The sequence below is a fragment of the Seriola dumerili genome, unplaced genomic scaffold (genome assembly GCF_002260705.1).
Source record: "Seriola dumerili isolate Sdu_G_001 unplaced genomic scaffold, Sdu_1.0 BDQW01000301.1, whole genome shotgun sequence".
Taxonomy (NCBI): domain Eukaryota; kingdom Metazoa; phylum Chordata; class Actinopteri; order Carangiformes; family Carangidae; genus Seriola; species Seriola dumerili.
Window position 1 is genome coordinate 214,496 of NW_019174556.1, and position 19,952 is coordinate 234,447.

Sequence of the window (19,952 nt, forward strand, 5' to 3'; positions counted from 1 at the left end):
GCAGGATGAAGCTAAGTAACTACACTATTGTCAAAACTGATTTAATGTTATCCCTCCATATTTTCCTTTCAGATTCTAAATAGCCTGTTAGGTTACCAGTATGTTACTGCTTTCATTTTCCTCTTTGTTTAGTGAAATTTCATGTTATTGCAACAGATATTCCATTAAATTAATCAAATTCATTTTATCCTATTTCTTCTCTCACAAAGTTGACACATTGAGTAGAACAGGCTTTTGCTGTTGTTTGTTCCCCTTCTTTCAAAGTGAAGATGTTATATATTAGTAGTAAAATATCCAGAGGAAAGGTTCCTCCAAGTTTGCTGACAGGGAGGTCACAGAGTCCACTGCCCAGCTGTGTCTTCACCTATGACTCACTTACCTCCAGTATTTCATTGCAGTATATTTGTCATGACATATTTACTCTCACTTTTTTTTTCTCCCAGGCTAAAATGGAGAAGGATTTCCCATCAACACCCACACCTGTCAACACCCAGGGGTCATGCCCTGTCCTGGATGGACCCTCTCTTCCCTCCCCCTTACAGATTCCTCCCTCACCCATCTCCAGTGACCTCTCTGCTCCACCCTCTCAGCCCACCAAATCTCCATCCTCCACAGAAACAATGACAGAACCCAGAAAATCCTCCTGTTCCTCTCCACAATCAGCTCCAACCATGTCTAAACCAAAGGACCCCCCTCCTTCTTTAGATGGGTCAAAGCCCTTATATACTGCTGTATCCTCTAAGACTGTTTGCACTAAACCCTCCTCTCCTGTTGCAGACAAAACACCACTTTTTACTTCTCCTAACCACTCTACCCCTCAAATCTGCAAAACTTCAGCCAGCATGGCCTGCGACACTCTGACAGTTTCCCCTCCTTCTACTTCCACCACCGCTCCCACCACGGCTCCTGCAACTCCTTCCACCGCCCCTGTGAAACGCACCTTTGCCTCCATGGCCAAGAAGGTGATACTACAGGAAAGACTTAGAAAAGCAGAGGAAGAGGATGCCAATGATGAAGAAGATGGTAAGAATGCCTTCATTTTGATTTTGGGATTAAATTACACACTGTGAATTTTAATGGCACTGAGAACTGAAGTCACAGACCACAGACTCATTGCACAGTTGAGGTGATAAGCCTTGTGCTGTATTTTGGAATGTCTCTCCATGTGTAGCAGAGTAACCCTGCACTTGGATAAACATCTCTCTTGGCCACAATTGAGAATTACTTAAGTTAACGTTGTTTTCTTGTTTTAATCCTGTGTGGAGAAGCATTTGGACTGCATTTCTGCATAAAAGGTACTATACAATCATTAATAAAGTAAAGGCATTATTATAATCAACAATGCCTTAATTTGTGTATCCCTGCTTGTTAGATCACTGGTTCCACTCAACAACTGTTTTGTGTGTTAAACCAAAGTGAAGAAAAGCAGATGCTCTGCATACATCACCTTCTCTGCTTTACTGTGACTGGCAGGTGAAGAGTAGTGAACATGCAGACATATAGTTTTTCTGCTACTTGTCTTCTCTATTGCCACACATACCTTGTTGAACTTTTTTAGCCATAGAGCTATGCATATCTGTATCTATGGATAGCTATGTCGGTGTGATGTCCACAATGTAATATTTCAACAATTATCAGAGGGATGAAATTTTGTAGCAGAGAATGAATCCTATCAGCACCTCGGTGAAGCCCTGACAGTTCCTCTAGCACCACCAGCAGCTTAACATTTTGGCTTTGAGTGAAATGTCTCAACAACTATTGGATGGATTGCCATTAAATCTGGTACAGACATTTGTGGTGCCCAGACCATGAATTCCTCTAGTGCAACCATGCGGTTCATATTTGTGGTTTTGATTGAAATGTCTCGTCCACAATTGGCTCGATTGGCATGACAAATGAACCAATTATTTACGCATTACATTAAATGATTAGGGCTGAACAATTAATCAAAATATTATCGCAATATAGCCAAGTGCAACATCTAAATCGTGGGAGCTGTAATTTTTTGATAAAGGTATAATGTGTCACAATGTACCATTTATAAGCAGTGTGCTGCTACAGAGATTCTCCACCCTGGAAATCATTTTCTGCAGACCTAAAGGATCTTTTTAATATTTTTATTTTTAAGTTAAACACAAACTATAACTTTCTCTCTAAAATTGTGACTCATCATAATCGCAATATCTGACAAAATTATCGCGCTTTGATTTATTATATGTATTTATTTATTTATTTTTGCATAATCTTTAGCCCTTATCCTAAATTACTTGTATTATCTACACCTTCTATAGAGAAACTAATAATAATATTATCACCTGTTACTATATTTCAAAGCCACTGGTAGTGAAATCATACGTCTTACATCAATAAGAGATTTTGCTGTGGATGAGAGTCTGTGGCATTTGAAACAGGGTTACAGGCGAAGAAGCTGAACCCCTTTGCTTAAAGGACACAGGGGAGACAGAAACCGTTACGAAACTGGGCATGGTGTTGATGGAGCCGTGGGGTCTTGTCACAAGATATCAGCATAGACAGACAGATACAGACACGTTTAGAGTGAACACAGTCTCACATAGAGCAGATCTACACCCCTGACTTCTTCTTATTCTCATGTTGCAACTTATATGACAGCTGGGATTGGTTCATTGCTGGCTGTGAACACGATGTGTGTTAAGACCAGCAATGAGTCATACTGCTCCTTCAATGAATATGCCTTTACAAGTTTGGCAGCGAGGGTTTTATGTAATCCAGTGAGTCATTTTCGATTGATTTGATTGATTGAGATTGATATATGTACATTTAACGCATCTTCTCTCCTCTCCTCCAGATGAAGAACCAGAGGAGGATTTGTCCATGGAGCAGATTGAGGAGAAAGCCAAAGCTGGTGATGCCAGAGCTCAGACCCGGGTGACTTAAAGCACATACATAAAGACTGGCACTTGGCATTGTTTTCAGTCCTGCTGCTTGACTCAGTGTGGTTGAGAGCAAGTGTCTATTTTTGACCACTGAGACCAGACTTTGAATATGATACACAAGATCCTGTCACACATACAAATTATTAAGAACACTATTTCAGCGTATTGCAGCATGCACTGATTTTGTACAAATAATAATGAAATATTCACATTGTCTTTGTTCGTCGTTCTCTGCCAACACGCACAAATGTGCCGGCATAAGAAATGGAAGGGTGGGGGGTGGAGGGGTTGGAAGATGAGACCAGACTTTACATTTAAGACCCGCCAGCTCTGAAAGGGTAAATTCTTAAGTGTGGCTTCTTCTCACGCTGCAGGAGGTGTGTGTAAGGGAACATGTCCAAACACGTCACCACATCAGTAAAGTGGTTTGACATGCAGTATATGCACTGAGTAATGGTTCAGACACAATGATGTCTCATGTATCATAATAGACATGCTCTACACCGACAGCTTGAAGTCCTACACAAGGGAATCAGTGTTGATGTACGAGCATAGTTGTTTTTCATTTGTAGAATTATCATAAGTATTAAGATGTCTTGACAAAACTCTCAATTTAAAATCCATGCTAATGAAGCAGATTTATGAGACCTTATGTTTATTGTATGTAATACAGACTCAGACAGGAATGCACTAATGCAGAGCCGCTTCAGATGCAGGTACACATTTTCATACAAACAGACACATTTGATGGTAACTGTGAGAGAAGGAAGTTATGAGGTGACAGATAAGATTAGAAAACAGTCACTTGATATGCCATCGGGGGGGCCTCTGCTACTCCTGGAAAACAGTGGAGTTATCTATGACAGAGGCACCGATAGTCACAGCGGCCGAGAATTATGAGTTCTGTAGTCATCTGTCATCAGTGGATTCCATGAACATCAAAGTGAACTGTTTTGATTCAAACCACTTTCTACCGAAAGAAATAATCCCTATAAAAAAATGCGTGTTCTGTACATTGTTCAAAGTAATGGGGTAAAAAGATATGAGCAATGTTTAATATAAAGCTATTTTATTATGTACACTTTATATTATTTCACAAGCTAGTCTATATTATATGGTCTCTTTTGGGAGTTTGAGCCCCACTGTAAGGTGGACTTCATGTCACATTGTACTGACAGGTTTAAGAATTAATAGTTAGACCAAGGCCATAAAAACTGGATGGACTCTCTTTGACCTCTCTTCTGTGTTTCAGCTGGGTCAGCAATACTTGATTCTTGCTGAGGAGAAGGACGCGGAGTCAAACAATCTGCTGGCTGTTAATTGGCTGATTAAAGCAGCTAAACAAGGAAGAAAAGGTGCAGCGAGATTACTGCAGCGCTGTTGGATCCAGAAGAAAGGTATACAGTACGTGCACATGCATATTCTTGTTTGTGTATTTGCGGTTTCTTTTTTTATTCCTGAACTTTTTCCTGTCTGTCATTCTTTGCAAGGAATTACTCCAGAGAATGAGGCTGATGTGCGCAAGTTGTCCACAGAGAGTAAGTTTGAGCTGGCAGTACGTAAAGCAGCCATGATGATGTACTTTAAACTCAACCCAGAGAGGAAGACCAAGGTGGCTATGACTGAGATGCTGGAAAATGTCAGCCAGGTCAATGCAGTGTCAGGTAAGATGCATACACACACAACCGTCGACACCATATCTGCATTGTTACAGCAATGCTGCCTGGTCTACTATGGACTGCGTAGAATGCTGTAGCATGTTGTCATATGATAGCTACCATTGCTTTTAAATATATGATATATTCTTCTTTATGATGTCAGTGTTTGCAGCTGTCACAGTGAAGAATATCACATTACATGCAGGCATGCAGTGCACTGTTTGTAACTCACTGGTGCTGTGGTCATTTCTCCCCAATAGGTGGCACTGCAAGCAGGATCCCTGGCCCAACCTCAAGCCAGACCCAGAGAGTGTTGGAAAGCATGGTCAGCAATGAGGGTAGGTATCCAGACAGAGAGAGAGAGAAAGTGAGCGGCTATAGTGTATACTCTTGTGTAATCCCCTGCATTGTGTCCTCTCAGCCAAACAGCTGGTGGACCTGGATGAGTTTGTTGAGATGACAAAACAGTATGCACAAGGTATTGTCCCCTCTGCATCCCAAGATGGCAACCAGGTTGCCAAGACTGAATGCCCTACACCTCGCAGCAGTGGTCAGGAGGTAAAAGACCAAATTTAGAAAAATAGACAATAGAACATTTTTTTAAATATTGTAGAACACAGACATAAATAAAGCAAAAGGCATACTTATCATTTTATATTTCAATAAAACAATTCTGTGTGTGTGTGTGTGTGTGTGTGTGTGTGTGTGTGTGTGTGTGTGTGTGTGTGTGTGTGTGTGTGTGTGTGTGTCTGTGTGTGTGTGTGTGTGTGTGTGTGTGTGTGTGTGTGTGTGTTCATGTGTTCGTGTGTTCTGAAGAGGACTGAGTTGGTCCCATCAGGATACAAGAAGTCCTATAAAAGGTCTTGGAGTTTGGGCCGGACTGGGATGATTCTGGGCACGAAGCAAAAAGCCATGGACATGAAGTCACGCCTAATGGTATCCTAATCAGTAGCTAGTATTACAATTCATTCTATTTTTGTATATTCCTGGAATTATCCTTCATGAAATATCTCTGGAATATCTGTTCTTGTGGATCTTTTTCCTTTTGTTAAATCATTCAGTTCTTAATTCTCATAATTCTCTTTCCTGATTTTTGCCTGTTCATTCCCCCAGCCTCTCTTCATATCTGTCTCTCCTCACTTCAGATGCTGGAGTACCCGCTACACACCATTGTGGAGATGAAGGAGCACCTGGTCGACTGGGCATCGCGGGCCGGTGTCCAGTGGCTGAGCACAATCATCCCCACCCACCATGTCAACGCACTTATTTTCTTCTTCATCTTCAGCAACGTGACAGTCGACTTCTTTGCTTTTTTCATCCCCCTGCTTGTCTTCTACCTCTCCTTCATCTCCATGATCATCTGCACATTACGTGTTTTTCAAAGCAGCAAGGTGAGTGTAATGAGTAATTCTCAATTTTTCTCAAAATTGATAGTATTAATAGAATTATTTAGTTATTACTTAATTGAGCCCGATTGCTTTTAAACGCGAAACCCATGACGCTACATGTTTCTCTGTTCTGTCAAGATGCTGGTGTATGTGCATTTTGTTTAAGGTTTTCTTTTTCACTTTACTGAAGTAGCTAAGCATGTTGGAGGTTTTCTATCTGTCTCTCCATCTTTTCCAGTGGGACACTCATATAGTTATAGTCATATACAGTATTTTTACTTGAAATCTGACCTGTTCGAAGAACATGAAATGAGAACATTGGAGTTTGTGACTTAACAGTTTTCATACTAAAAGTATCAACATTGGCAATGATGGTGAAATTCATTTTACTGATATTGAACAATGCATGTACTGTATTTGAAGATTCACAATTTTCTTTTTCGTTCCCCCCTTCATTCTCCAGACTTGGGAGAACTTCAGAGCCCTGACATCTTTGCTGATACATTTTGAACCTGGGCTGGATGTGGAGCAGGCAGAGACCAACTTTGGCTGGAACAACCTAGAGCCGTACCTCTACTTTATCCTCTCCGTCTTCTTTGTCATTTTCTCCTTCCCTGTAGCTGACAAAGGCTGGATCCCCTGTTCGGAGCTCTCTACTGTGGCCATCTTCTTCACTGCTGTCAGCTACAAGAGCCTCAGCTCCACTGCTGCGATGTACGCACGCCAAGCAATGGCCATAGAGGTCAGAGGGCACCAAATGATCAGAATCACAGTTGTGCATGTTGTAGCCTTTTACATCAGACAATATATTTAACATTATTATCATCATAACTACAGTCTTGCAGTAAAGTACATTTGAAAGTAAGTCTTGAAGATTGATTTTCTAACTCCTATGAATCCACTTTATCCATTGGGTTGCAGACACTTGCCATTTGTAATGCATCAGAAATATTCAATATTCCCTGGTGTGTTTGAGCAAAGTTTTCACATTAAGTGATCCATGCTCGAAACAGCCTCACCTCAGGGGATTAAAAAACTTGACAGTAACTATCTGCAAGTTTTTCTATAGCACACTGAAAAGAAATGAGATCAGCAACCCCGCAAGATAGAAAATCTGTGGGAAAGTCAGTGGCTTTCTAAAACGTTTGCCAAGAAGTGAACTGATACTTGATATTTATTTGATGGCTTGTGATCCTTTTAATCTGACAGACTTGAATTTGGAATAAAAGAGTTCCTTCATAGCTACACAAAGAATCTAGTTTATGTACATACTTTTTTTTTTATTTTTTAACCCAGGTAGCATCATCTCTGTGTTGCCTGACCCAGTTCCTACCAGAGAACATGACTGTGCTTCGTTTTCTGGGACACACCTTTGCCACACTACCACTAGGGGAGTCAGTGGTGCTGAAGATCAGTATCCCCTGCCTGCTGTATGTTTACCTGTTCTACCTCTTCTTCAGGTGAGACGAAGCATTTGGACTGCAGGATGTGAATTGATAAATTTATGCCTTCAGAATTAATTATTTCAATTTCTTTTCCGCGTCTTTCGGTCTGTTTTCTCCACAGCATGGCGAGGATGCGTGGTTTCCGGGGGACTTACTGCTTCCTGGTTCCATACCTCGTGTGCTTTATGTGGTGCGAGTTCTCCGTCGTGCTCCTCCAGAGTTCCTCCGCTGTGGGTCTAATCCGCACCTGTGTGGCCTACTTTCTCTTCCTGTTTGCGCTGCCTATTCTGGCATTTGGCCTCACCGCCATGCTCTTCATTCAAGTCTTCAAGTGGTTCCTTGAGCTTGAACTGACAAAGGTGATTGTCACCCTGGTAGTGTGTGCGATCCCTGTCACCCTGCGGCTGTGGACGCGGTTCAGCATGTCTATTCTGGATGTCTTCCGCTCAGTGACCCACCGCGGCCCAGTCAAACTCATCTTACTCTGTGTCTCCATGGTGCTGTTGTTCTTCTCCGTCTACGTGTACCACGCAGAGGGGGACAAGGTGTACAATTCCACGCTGACTTGGAAGCAGTACAGCCAGGCATGCGGGCCCCCTGCCTGGGAAATCAAAGGCATGGCCCAGACACAGATCTTCTGTAGCCACCTTCATGGACACAGAGTCACTTGGGTTGGGAGTTTCAAGCACGTCCGTGTGGCTGAGACAGAGAATGGGGCACAGTCGGTCATTAACATGTTGCCGGTATTCATGGGAGACTGGCTACGCTGCCTGTACGGAGAGAAATATCCCAAATGTGAGCCAATGAATGCTACAGCAGCTGCAGATTTGGCAGCCAATTCTGCTTCAGCTACCATTTCACTGCCCATGCTGCTCCGAATGCAAGAAGAGGAAGAGTTGTGTCAGCTCAAGGCTCTGGCCAAATACACTTGCCATGTGAAGCACTTTGACAGCCACCGGTTTGAAGTGACAGTAGGCATGATCCGGGATGGAGGGGTGGGGACAGAGGACCCTGCCAGGGATATAATCCTAATAGCCAGCCATGAGTTCAGAGAGGTTCTGCTTAATCTGAGCCCTGGTAATATGGTGGAGTTCAGCACCAAGCTGGAAGGCCGCCTTGGAGCCAGAGCCCCGGCCTTCGAGTTGAAGTCCATCCACTGTCTGGACTGTGCTTCCTCAATGTTGAATAGAAGCAGGCAGGTGAAGATAGAGAGAAACTGGAGACGCACAACAATGAGAGCCCTCAAGTTTGCTTTCGATTTTTTCTTCTCTCCGTTCTTGTCTGCAAAAATCACTGCCTGAGAAGAAAGACAGCAACACATTAAGCTGAAGTGATAATAACTGGCTTGAACCTCTTCAGGAAGTCTTTTTCTTGTGATGTGACGATCAAGTTACTAATGTAGCTTATAGCAGTGGTTCTCAAAGTGGGGTCCAGGGACACCCATCGGTCCTTTAGGGAGTTCCTGGGGGTTCCCAGCAAAAAGCGGAATAATTAATTCTCACTATGATTCCATCCATAAGTAACACAGTGACAGAATGTATGACTATGTTGGTCATTGGTTCCAAACACTTTCTGTAATAAAACATCTAAAAGCAAAAATGTTATCAGATGGGGGACTCTGAGCCAAAATCTTATCAAATGAGGCTCTGTGGTCGAAGTTGTGTCAGTAGAGGGGTCTGTGATAAAAATTTGAGAACCACTGATTTATAGTATTGTTTACAAACTGATATGACAGGGATCTACAGTGCATGTTAATGTACTGACATTTCAACAGGGTGAAATCTTATAGGAAAGGAATTGAATATTTTTGGTAGTACTTCCTGTTAGTGCATGAGTTTACAAAGATTTTACTCTTTCAGTTCAAGAATGGTCAGATTCCAACATTCAGCTTCATTTTCAAAAGCCAGTCAAACAGAAGAACATATTCTTCAATTTGTATCCATCCATTTTTCATTTTCCAGGTCTGTTACAGTGAACTGGTTTAACTTTGATGGTGTTTATAGAGATGATATGCAAGGAAGCTAATGTTGGGTGCTCATCACTTCTGACTACCTAGAGTTACTGTGCATTTCTTAAAAATAAGATAGTGGCATTTTTAAATAGAGTGAAATTTGTCTTTTGTTGAGCAATGTTGCTGCTGGTTTTGTACCGAGGAATTTCTTACGTGTATAGTTAATATGTTTGCATGTACAGTATGTGTACACATTTGCGTGTGTATACATTAGTGCAATTTTAAATGTACTTTTACCCGTTTATTTATAGGTGTTAATATTGGTTGTGTGCAGCCATGAGCTTTTTGCTTTGTAGTCTTAAAAAGTTCTGGTCTTAATCTTATTTTTGAATATTGATCAGATTTTCCTGTGCCTTAAACTATATTGTACATAAAATGGCATTTTGGAAAGCCTTAACATAACACATTGATCTATTTTTTTATTTTTGCAGTGAGGCTGTTTATGGTGAGTCTAAAAACCTGTCTATATATGCAGCTCATGGTTCTTCCTACACTCACGCACCATAATGCCACATCAAAGATGTCATGGCTAATTATAGGTCTTACTATTTATGCTGCTGACCAAACTGTGCAGCAGTTTATTTTAACTAACTAGGGGTGACTTCTAAATGTCATTTTTTAAAATATACTGTACATCACTAGTCCTCACATTACTTGGTTTTATTTTTGATGGTATCTCTTACAGTAGATATGCCAACAAAACATTTGACAGTGTTCATTCCGAAGAAAAAGAGCGTAATAGGTGTTTTGCTTTGCCTTTAGATTGCCCTCATGCTATGATAATTTATTTATGTCAAAATGAAGATAACAGTTTAAAAAACAGTTTTAAAATCTGGTTATCTGAATAATGCATTGTGACAAAGCTGAAAATGGGGCTGTTCTTCTTTGATATACATGGTTTTCAGAGGACAGCAACATTTCCCTGAGTTGTACTAATCAGATGATCAACATGTAACACTTCCAGAACATGAAAACCCATAGATGTGAACACTATAAACTGCACCTGTGATTGACAATCACTGAGGTCGAGCCTGTATACTGTGAATTTATGTAGTGATGTATGGGGGTGTGCAATTCTTATTAAAGTGCTTGACTTTGAGACAAAACCCCTCATGGATGGTTTTATTCAGTCATAGTCTTTTTAGTGATGAGAAAAAAATGATGTCCCTTTTAATATAGACACAGACATAAAAGGACCAAACACAGATTTCCTGTTATTTTATTAATGCACATTCCTTTCATTCATCTCATTTGAGTTATGTTTTTTTGTATTGTTAGATTTGTCTTTTTTAAAGTATGATAGATATACACGCTAGTAGCATTGAGTAATGGCAACATGCTGCTGCTGCTGTGCTCCTGAACACAAATCCTCTCACTGCTTGTATGTGGTGGTGGTGGTGGTTATGATGCGATTATAACTGACTTGTTCTAAACTACAGCTCACCATCAGAGGACTACAGTCCTGGAACTTGTATAATCCTAAAGGTGGTCTGTCACTATGTAAACCGTTTTCTTGTGAGTCGTCATGGATTTTGTTGTGTTTTGTACACTTCGTTAAACCAATCAGTGCAACATCGTGTCGGCATTCAACAACACCAATGGACAGTGAAGACCAAAAGGTAGTAGGGGTGTCTATAAGAGAACCCCCTAGCCTAGCTCACAAGCTGCAACATAAACATCTGTGAACAGTGGCTTTGAAACGAAAAGAGGTGAAACGTGAGGAGAAAGCAGACGAGTGGAACAGACGCTTCCTTCTTTTCTTGGGGTTTAAGGTTAACACAGTGAACTGTTGTTGATCCATCACACAGAGTACTTGTCAGGTTTTGAAAAAAAGTGCAAAGGGACTTGACACTTTCCACCTCTGCACTGCTTCTTTTACTCCACCAGCTACAGTAGCCTACACGTCGACGCCACTTACAATAATCCCATCAGGCCAAGGTCACTTGAAAACAAAGCACTTCACTGTAAACAATCAAATCTTGAACAGGTCACATAATTCAGTCCAACACAGACATCACCTTACTGCTGTACATCCTGGGCTTTCAGTGTCGCGCCCCAGAGTAGCATGTGGCACTGTGAGGTATAACGGTATAATGGCATTATGAACCTGTGATATGATAAATTCACATGACATTGTTTCAATGTTAAAGACATGACAGCAATGAAGATAATGAGCTATTGCACTGATGAGAACCTCTGACCTTCAAACACACAGGACACGGCCTTAGTCATCGAATCATTCGCTGAATCAGCGGCCTCCTTCATGAACAATGTGCTTCGATTCCAACTTTTTCTTGATTGTAAGATCCCTCACTGAAATGTGCTTATGTATTATAAAATAAGCATTTTGCTCATTTTATATTAGCATAACACTTAACAGCAATTCAACTTTAATCTATTTTAGATTTAATTACCAATCAGCCTCAATTTGAGCATATGTGAGGGCTCAACATCAACACCCTGTCTCCCTCATTTGCAATAATTTACCATGTAAGTATGTACTTTAGACAATGAAAAAGGAGACTTTGATACAGCAATCAAAACCCATCACAGGCTTAATATACACAACAAAACATAAGTGTTGGTTTGTGCACATCTCTTTCTACACCCAGCAATACCTATGTATGTACCGTGTATGTACTGCTACAAGCAAAAGCTCGAGTCAATGAGATTCCACAACCTTTCTATAAACGAGATCTCAGTGTATGAGACAAAAATGCATTCTTCACCTTTTAGCTGGGACCAAAATTACTACCGCATTAAAAAAAAAGAAAAAAAAGAACATTGAATATTTACAGCTAACGGTAAAAAGAGAGTGTACATTTATGTTACCTGTAGAAGAAGAGCTTGTGTTTTAAAGCAGGAATACTGCTGCACTGTGTTTTTGTTAGTGCTGTTATTGCAAAGTGAATAGGGCAAAGATTATGGGTCAATTATGCGTGCAATCTCCAAGAGCACTGCTCTAAAGGAGAGGTTCAGCTGCTGTTGTCATTAGATAGAAAAAAAAAAAAAAAGGTTCAGGATGTTGTTGTGAGGGGCTGTACAGTAACACCACTCCTAATCTTCAGTTTCACAGTTGTGAAAAATGCTTAAATTTAGATTTAGATGCACCATCCTGCAAAGTTACTTGGAATCCACAGTCAGATCATCCCAAGACTGTAGCATCATTCCTTCTTCCAATAGTGTCGAATAGTACCAGAGCACATGAGTGAGGAGTGCAACATTGTGTGGTCAACAGCACTGAGTCGTTACAGATGGAGAGGTGTCCCCGCACCTCTTTTACTGCCCCCACAGTGGGGCAGCTACACAAACATCTTCAAAAAGTGGGATTAGAGTGGGACCAAAAACATGTCCTGGAGACATCAGTTCATCTCAGTGTTGAAAAAAAAAAAGAAAGATTATACACCTTCCCTGGGGATCCAATAAATCAACAGTCTTGTCATTTTATCATGAATCTTTTATCAACACAAACAGATGTTGTATCTCAGTATGTTGTGAGACAGCTTGGCTTAGACTTAATCTTCTAATAAAGGCTGTCCACTCCCCATGCCTTCTCTAAGACTTCCTGATATACTTGAGTCACTGCTTATGTTTCTGTGACAAATTCAATAAAAGCACTGTGTCTGCCGCTGTCCATATTCCCATCCCCCAGTCACTGTGCCTGCGTCTCAGGGTTGACACGGTCCTGGAAGATGTACAGGTTGTTGGTGGCTGCTATGGCAATGATATTCTCAGAAGGGTGCCAAGCCATGTGCAGGATTTTCTTTGTAAAGTCCAGGCTATCAACGCCCACGTCTCCACGGCGACGCTTGCCACCAGTATAGACACGCCGGGTCCGCAGCACAGCCCGAGGCTTGCTGCTTTCCCGCCACGCCTCAAGGGTTACACCTCTGCCCGTCTCCCTGTCAAACATCCGGAAGAAGCTGTTGTACGCCCCTGTCATGATCACACTGAGGAGAGGAGAGGAGAGGAGAGGAGAGGAGGTAAACAAAACTGAAGGCACCAAGATTGATTCGATGTCTGCAAAGCTTGTCTGTGGGATTGATTTAAATGTCGTATACTGGTGGAGGCAGAGCATTTAGAGAATCACTGCATTTAGAGAATCACTGTAAGCGGAGACACACTGCCAAATCCCACCCTCCTTTTACTTTCAAATGTATGCTTTACTTTGTCTATCCTTCTCTCACTCACCTGTCTGAGCTGTTCCAAACACACTCAAACTTGTCAAAGATGCAGTCGTTTTCATAGAGGGAACACAGCTTACTCCTCAGGTATTCATGGACCTGGAGATGATGCAAACTTAGTTTCAGGGCTGGATTTATATTTGGACATGGCAGCGCAGTGGATTTAACACTACATCTCTCACAAATGGATTCCAGTTTCATCTCGCATTGTCTTCCATTGTCTACATTTCTGCATATTACCTGCATGCAGTATCATACCAAACTTTAGGCAAATCATGCAGCACGTGGCATCTCAGGAGTGCAACTAAAAGAGTTGTTTTCAATTGTTTTTCAATAAATTAAAATAAAAAGAAATGCCAGAAAATGGTGGACAAAATGGGATGACACCTGCAAACTGCTTGTTTTTTAAATAATCAGCAGTCCAAATCCCTAAATCCTATAATTTCTATATTCAAATTTAAGTACTATAAATATGGAAAAATAATATATAATATGTTAGTAATATGGAAAATTTGAAAATCTGGAGCTGGAACCTGCATATGTTATATGATAAATTGACAGATAACTAGATAAATGACTTCAACTAAGTAATAATTTCACAACTAAACTTCATATACTGTAACATTTTCACAGATGACCAAGCAACATATGACTAAAAGCAAGTGAGAAACTATACGGTGCCAAATGCTACTCTGCATGGACCAGATTTAACATGGCAAGACTCCATTCAATCAGCACAGCAAACAGAATGTGACAAATAAAGGTAAGACAGAACATGGATAAGGAAAATGTGTTATTTCACCTGGTATGTCTCCACGGGGCCCTTGTCCATGTTCAGGTCCCACACCTTGGCGGTGAGGTAGTCTCTGGTCAGCAGATAGCGTCCGCTGTGGCTGAACTTGACGTCCGACACAGAGGAAATGATCTCTGAGAAGAAGGACCGGCTCCCTGGGTCCTCGGGTTCCTCAAACACTGGACAAAGACAGGGGAGTTACTGTTGGTGGATCACATTAATTATTAACAAATAGTCTGTGTTGTAAGCCATTATCATTCATACAAATACGATAGACAGTATTGCCATCGTTATAGTCTCATAGACAGCATGCAAACTGTGACTTTTTTTGTCCCTAAACTCCACAACATTGCTCACATTTGGTGTGTTTGTCACAGAGTGCAGAGGCTCTCATGTCACAGAGGCGCAGGGTGCCCTTGCTGCTGCTGTACACAAACAAGTGGCAGTGGTGAGGGTGGAACTCTGCCGCTGTTATCACCTCCGTCAGATCCTCCATGTTGGCTGGTTTGATGTCCACAATATCTGAGAAGAGGGTCGGTCAAGGAACAAACACCACAGAGCTACACCACACAGATGCACACAGTGTTATGACTGTATTCATGTTATGGCATTTCTGCAGGGAAGAGTTGTAATGCACATCCTGAGAGGACGGAATCACATGGAGAAAAAGGAACATTTATGCTCATTCAACATCTTTAGTTGCTTTTTTAGTTTGAAGATAAATGTTTAATTTTTTGTATTACCAACATGTTCCCCTTGCTCAAACCTCAATTCTTAATCATAATCGAAAAACTGCACCCCAACCAACCCCCAATACGCACACACACACACACACACCCTGCTCCTCTCCCTGTTCTATTTGTGGTAGTCCTGTGTGGTTCAGCAGAAAGTGTACTGCTGAGTGAATTATTTAAACTCTTCTTCCATAGATGCCTCTGCGATTTTCTAGGTCAGCTTCCAGTTGAATGGGAAGTCACCAAATGCACTGCATCCAACATGCTACAGCCTGCACTGAATACATCCTCCGAGGTGTTACACGGCACTCTAATCCAAACATAAATCCAAACATAAGTGCGCTCTTTCCATTAAAAATAGATCATGGATGAATTCAGATGAACAAGAACATGAGGTATATTTCTACTGTATGTCTTTTTTAAGCAGTTGTTTGGTATATTTATGTATGAATTTAGATGTATGGTTTTGCTAGTTTCATAGTGGCAGTGGTAGAAGACTGATAAACACAAACTATACACACAAAGTGGATTTTAAAGTAGGGTATTTCTCCAAAGGAACATTCCATATGCATGCACAATACATGTGAATCTTCTTCGGCATCAAAGAGCATGCATATGCATGTTGGCACACTTGCATGTGGTGCACATCAACACTGTTAATTGATGCATTCAAGTTATGCACATACATAGTAACATAGTAGTGACATACATAGGATTTAAACTGTATATTTCAATATAGAGATTCACTGACAAAAAATGTTATTTTCTTCAACCAAAATGTGATTCTCCTTTAAGCAGCATAATAAACATTCATTTTCAAGGTTGGGAAATGATTCAAACGGATGTGAACAAGAATATTACTGACTCATTATAACAAATTTAAATCAGCAGGGAAAGGCTCAGTGACATACACATATACACCGCTTCCACTCTTCTTCCTTTGTTTTATATATGTTCCAGAAATTGTTTTTTGCATAAAGATTATCCTAGGATGATTTGCTCGTTGCAGCTGCAGAATTATTTGCAATGACACACAATAATACTTCATAGCAGTGAAAGAGATAGGCCCAATAGTCAATTTTGTACTTGCCATGTCAAATTGGAGAATCCTCCTACAGCGACAGATTAAGGGGATAAAGAAAAGAAATCACTGTTATAATCACTGTTATAAAGGATACTGAAGCTGCGGTCCGTGATGCCCAGGTGCCACATATTGATGCGGAGGTCATCAGCAGACAGGTACGTCTCCCCGTCACTGTTGACTGAGATGGAATTGACATGGTAGGTATGTCCATTGGCGAACACTCGTCTGGGACGGACCTCTACCATTAGATCTGTAGGTTTCAGCACTGGCACCTTAGGTAGAGAAAGCCAGTAGATTAAAGAAGGAAGCAGGGAAGGAAGGAAGGAAGGAAGGAAGGAAGGAAGGAAGGAAGGAAGGAAGGAAGGCAAGGACAGGATTAGAGGACATGACAGTCATCGATCACGAGGGCAAGAGCACAAAAGCAAGGACAGTGAGCTTGCCAATCAAACGTCAACCTGATACATATTTGACTGACCAAAATAAAAGTGTGCGTGTGCATGTGCAGGTGTGCATGTGCGTGTGTGTCAGTATGGGTTTGTGTCTGCCTGTGTACCTGCAGAGAGGTGATGGTAGAGATGTCCTTGAGCCGTCCCTCCTCATCTTTCAGGTTGTATCCCTCTGGTCTCTTGTCTCTCTCACTCACCTTCCACAGTTTAATGGTCTTATCTGCGACAGGCAGAAGGATTATCACACCAGAGGAAGTTGGTTTAGTTCAGAGAAAGATAACAATAATTGTTAAAAGTTGTGACAACAGTCAGTGGAAAAGGGGACTGATAATGATTCCTTGTGTATTTCTTTTTGGCAGATTTAAGGCAATCCAGATGATCTGTTTTCTCTAGTGTAGATGAAAATTAAACTTTAAGGAAGCAAACTACTTTTCTTGAAAATTTGATCCCTAACATTCATGACAGGAATATAATTAAAGCACAGGTTGAAATCTGTGGCTTTCATACTGGCAGGGTGGCGCCACCATGGTAACCCCAAATGTGAATCCAATGACTGGCTTGATGTATTTTTATCCAACCTAGATGATAAATGATGACATCAGGCTGGCATATTGCTAGAAACTGGAAGTGGGTTTTTACTGTAAGTTGTGATACACACCAACAGAAATCCGTGCATATTCACAGTTGATACTTGATACTAGTTGAGTTACATCCCAGCTGGGAACTAGAAATGTGGATGATCCTCTGGTAGAGATACACACTCCAAGTCACTGAAATCTCACCATTTGTGGAGAGGAGGAAATGTGCAGCGTTCTGCTGTGGCAGCCATCTGATCTTGTTAATTTTCTCTTCAATCTCGAGACTCTTCAGGTAGTCAAAGTCCGGTTCATGGCTCTGGAACGTGCTGTAGACATTGTATTCCCCAGAGTCTCCCGTCTCCCCTGGCTCGTCCGACTCCCCTTTAGACTGTCCAGGGTCAATGGTGGAAAAAAAACACAGCTCTGAATGGACATTTCTACGTGTAAAGATATAGTACAAAGACTAAACATTTAGAACACATGAAACTGACCTCAGTCTCTCTCTGGAAGATGACCACTCGGCCACCTTTATCCCCCGTGGCCAGCAGGTCCCCCGTCTGGTTAAACTCCACCGTAGAGATGACATCAGCTGGAAGGGAAGACAGGAAAGTAGGAGGCAATTAAGCGAGAGAAGTATAGAGTGAGGGAGAGAAAGAGAGAGAGAGAGATGACAGTAAAGAAAGGATATTGAGTGGGTACAGACAAAACGAGGGGCAGAAAATTAATCATTTTATTTTTGCATCCTTGGACTCTAACCCATAAATCAAACATGTATCTGTCATAGGAAAATACGAGGGCTAACATTTTAAGCAGCACCAACAACAAGTGTCTCTCTCTGAGTGTTCAGTCAGTCATGGATTGATGAATGTCATCATCCATTCCTCTTATCCAGCAGTGCAGGGATAATGCATCCATGAAGCTGAAATGAATCTGTTCCATCATACCAGCACGTTATCTGACACAGAGACATATCTGAGACAGCCATGACACACCGTCTGTTCTACCTTCAGTGACGTAGTCTCGCAGGAAGGTGTGGTTGATTTTGGGGCTCTCAGCGTCCTCGCCCATCTGAAGCTGAGGGAGGGTGACCCGCCAGCGTGCCCGTCCTGAGGGGAAGGGTCCAATCCGTGCTCTCTCTCCCCACCCAGGCTCCGCCCATGCTGCTCGGGCCTAGCGGAGCGGCCTGGAACAAGGCATCCTGGGAAACCAGCCGGCCGGAAAAGGAGAAGAGGCGTGAAGAGGGGATGGAATGGAGATGGGAGGAGAAATAGTGGGTTTGAGGAAAAAGGAAAAGGAGCGAGAGGGAAAAAACAGATGCAGGAGGATATGAAAGAGGAAATTGGTGAGGTAGAGGATGTGAGGCAGGGGGAAGTGGATGGAAAGGCTGGTGATGAGGATGGTTTAGGAAAAGAGAGGAGAGAGCTGTCATTAGGCAGGCTGACAATACATGCACACAGCATGCCAAATGGTGTGACCTTTGTTAGACATTCAACACACTCATTATCAAAGACACACATGGGCAGACGCATGAGGCCTAGTCAGCGCTGAATCAAATCCCAGAGCTGTAGAGTGGAGGAAAAACAACAAACACCTCCAGCAGGAAAACAGAGAATATAAATCCTTGCATATGAATACAGAAGCAAGTACAGGACGTAGAGCATGTGAGAATGAAAATATCCACTGCAACATTCACTCTGCGTAGCTCCGGCAGTGGTACTAAAATGCTCCCAGGGTGTGGTAGTCCTCTCTGCCTACTTTCCAGATCCCTGCTCTCACACACACACACACACACACACACACACACACACACACACACACACACACAGACACACAAACTGACACACACACACACACATACACACACATGCACACTTCTCAGATAGTCCTTGACGGAGATCAGAGGAGAATGCGATGTCTTGCCTGTGCTGCAGGAGGAAGGGAGATAGGCCTCAGCACACCTACCAGTCTTCCTGCTGCTGCTGCTACGGCTGCTGCTGCTGGTGCTGCTATCTTCTCTGGTGTGTGTGTGTACGTCCTCTGCTGCAGTGTGCTCGAACAGGCTTACGTGTCTGTCGGAGGGAGAGGAACAGGGAGAGAGAAGAGAGAGCAAGGGTGGCGGTGAGAGGAGGAGAGGCAAAGGAAGAGAAAAAAGAGAACGAGAGAGGGATAATGAGGAGGATGGAGGTCCGCTGCCTGCTGATGCTGTGGAACTGATTCCGTGCAGCATCCACTGTGTCATGGCAGCCTCCTCCTGGAGCAGCCAATCGCAGCGCAGCTGTCACTCGTGGATCCACCCACTGCAGGTGATGAGGAGTGAGAGGCCAGCAGAGGGAGCAGTTAAACACTGAGTGGTGTGTAGTCAAGCACTGGAAAAAAAAAAATTCAGAAAAAAAATTTTTTTCTGGAAAGGAAGGATTTGAATTACACAATAGAGCAATGCTTTAAAAGGAATTAACTATTCACAGCAATTTCCTGATTGCTCTGTGGTTCCAGCTGCAGACACAGCAGTGTTGTATGGCAGCTTCTGAGGCTGTTTGATAAGGCTTTTCTGATCACAGCACTGACCCTTTGTGACCTCTGCTCCTCTCTCTTTCTTACATGGATGTGATGCCCCTCATCATGTTGCCACTTCATGTAAACTATCCACAAGACAATTCAATTAAACAGAACTTCCCATTGCTTTCATTCTAGTACTTTTTTAAGCCCACATGTTCTA

General features: G+C 42.1%; 2 protein-coding genes across 2 annotated transcripts; one reads left to right on the forward strand and one right to left on the reverse strand.

The window, feature by feature from the left end:
* Nucleotides 1-449: 449 nt before the first annotated feature.
* Nucleotides 450-8,707, forward strand: LOC111231387 (wolframin-like). Its single transcript, XM_022758462.1, has 11 exons — nucleotides 450-1,023; nucleotides 2,828-2,907; nucleotides 4,168-4,312; nucleotides 4,406-4,579; nucleotides 4,834-4,911; nucleotides 4,995-5,131; nucleotides 5,390-5,509; nucleotides 5,719-5,964; nucleotides 6,425-6,703; nucleotides 7,258-7,421; nucleotides 7,528-8,707. The coding sequence occupies exons 1-11, from the start codon at nucleotides 450-452 to the stop codon at nucleotides 8,705-8,707; spliced, it is 3,177 nt and encodes a 1,058-aa protein (XP_022614183.1).
* A 3,751-nt stretch (nucleotides 8,708-12,458) lies between these two features.
* Nucleotides 12,459-18,591, reverse strand: LOC111231485 (serine/threonine-protein phosphatase 2A 55 kDa regulatory subunit B gamma isoform-like). Its single transcript, XM_022758591.1, has 9 exons — nucleotides 18,241-18,591; nucleotides 17,728-17,825; nucleotides 17,441-17,624; nucleotides 16,766-16,878; nucleotides 16,307-16,484; nucleotides 14,752-14,916; nucleotides 14,404-14,573; nucleotides 13,609-13,700; nucleotides 12,459-13,367 (listed from the first exon to the last, which is right to left on the reverse strand). The coding sequence occupies exons 1-9, from the start codon at nucleotides 18,302-18,304 to the stop codon at nucleotides 13,070-13,072; spliced, it is 1,362 nt and encodes a 453-aa protein (XP_022614312.1). The 5' UTR covers nucleotides 18,305-18,591; the 3' UTR covers nucleotides 12,459-13,069.
* Between the last annotated feature and the right edge of the window lie 1,361 nt (nucleotides 18,592-19,952).

Excerpts from the sequence above, each read along its gene's own strand:
- LOC111231387 (XM_022758462.1), top strand. The coding sequence starts at position 450 with ATGGAGAAGGATTTCCCATCAACACCCACACCTGTCAACACCCAGGGG. Across the intron at positions 4,912-4,994 it reads AAGCATGGTCAGCAATGAGG|CCAAACAGCTGGTGGACCTG; the intron begins GTAGGTATCCAG and ends GTGTCCTCTCAG. Across the intron at positions 5,132-5,389 it reads CTCGCAGCAGTGGTCAGGAG|AGGACTGAGTTGGTCCCATC; the intron begins GTAAAAGACCAA and ends TGTGTTCTGAAG.
- LOC111231485 (XM_022758591.1), bottom strand. The coding sequence starts at position 18,304 with ATGGGCGAGGACGCTGAGAGCCCCAAAATCAACCACACCTTCCTGCGA. Across the intron at positions 16,879-17,440 it reads TTTCCTCCTCTCCACAAATG|ATAAGACCATTAAACTGTGG; the intron begins GTGAGATTTCAG and ends TGCCTGTCGCAG. Across the intron at positions 14,574-14,751 it reads CTGTGACAAACACACCAAAT|TGTTTGAGGAACCCGAGGAC; the intron begins GTGAGCAATGTT and ends GTCTTTGTCCAG.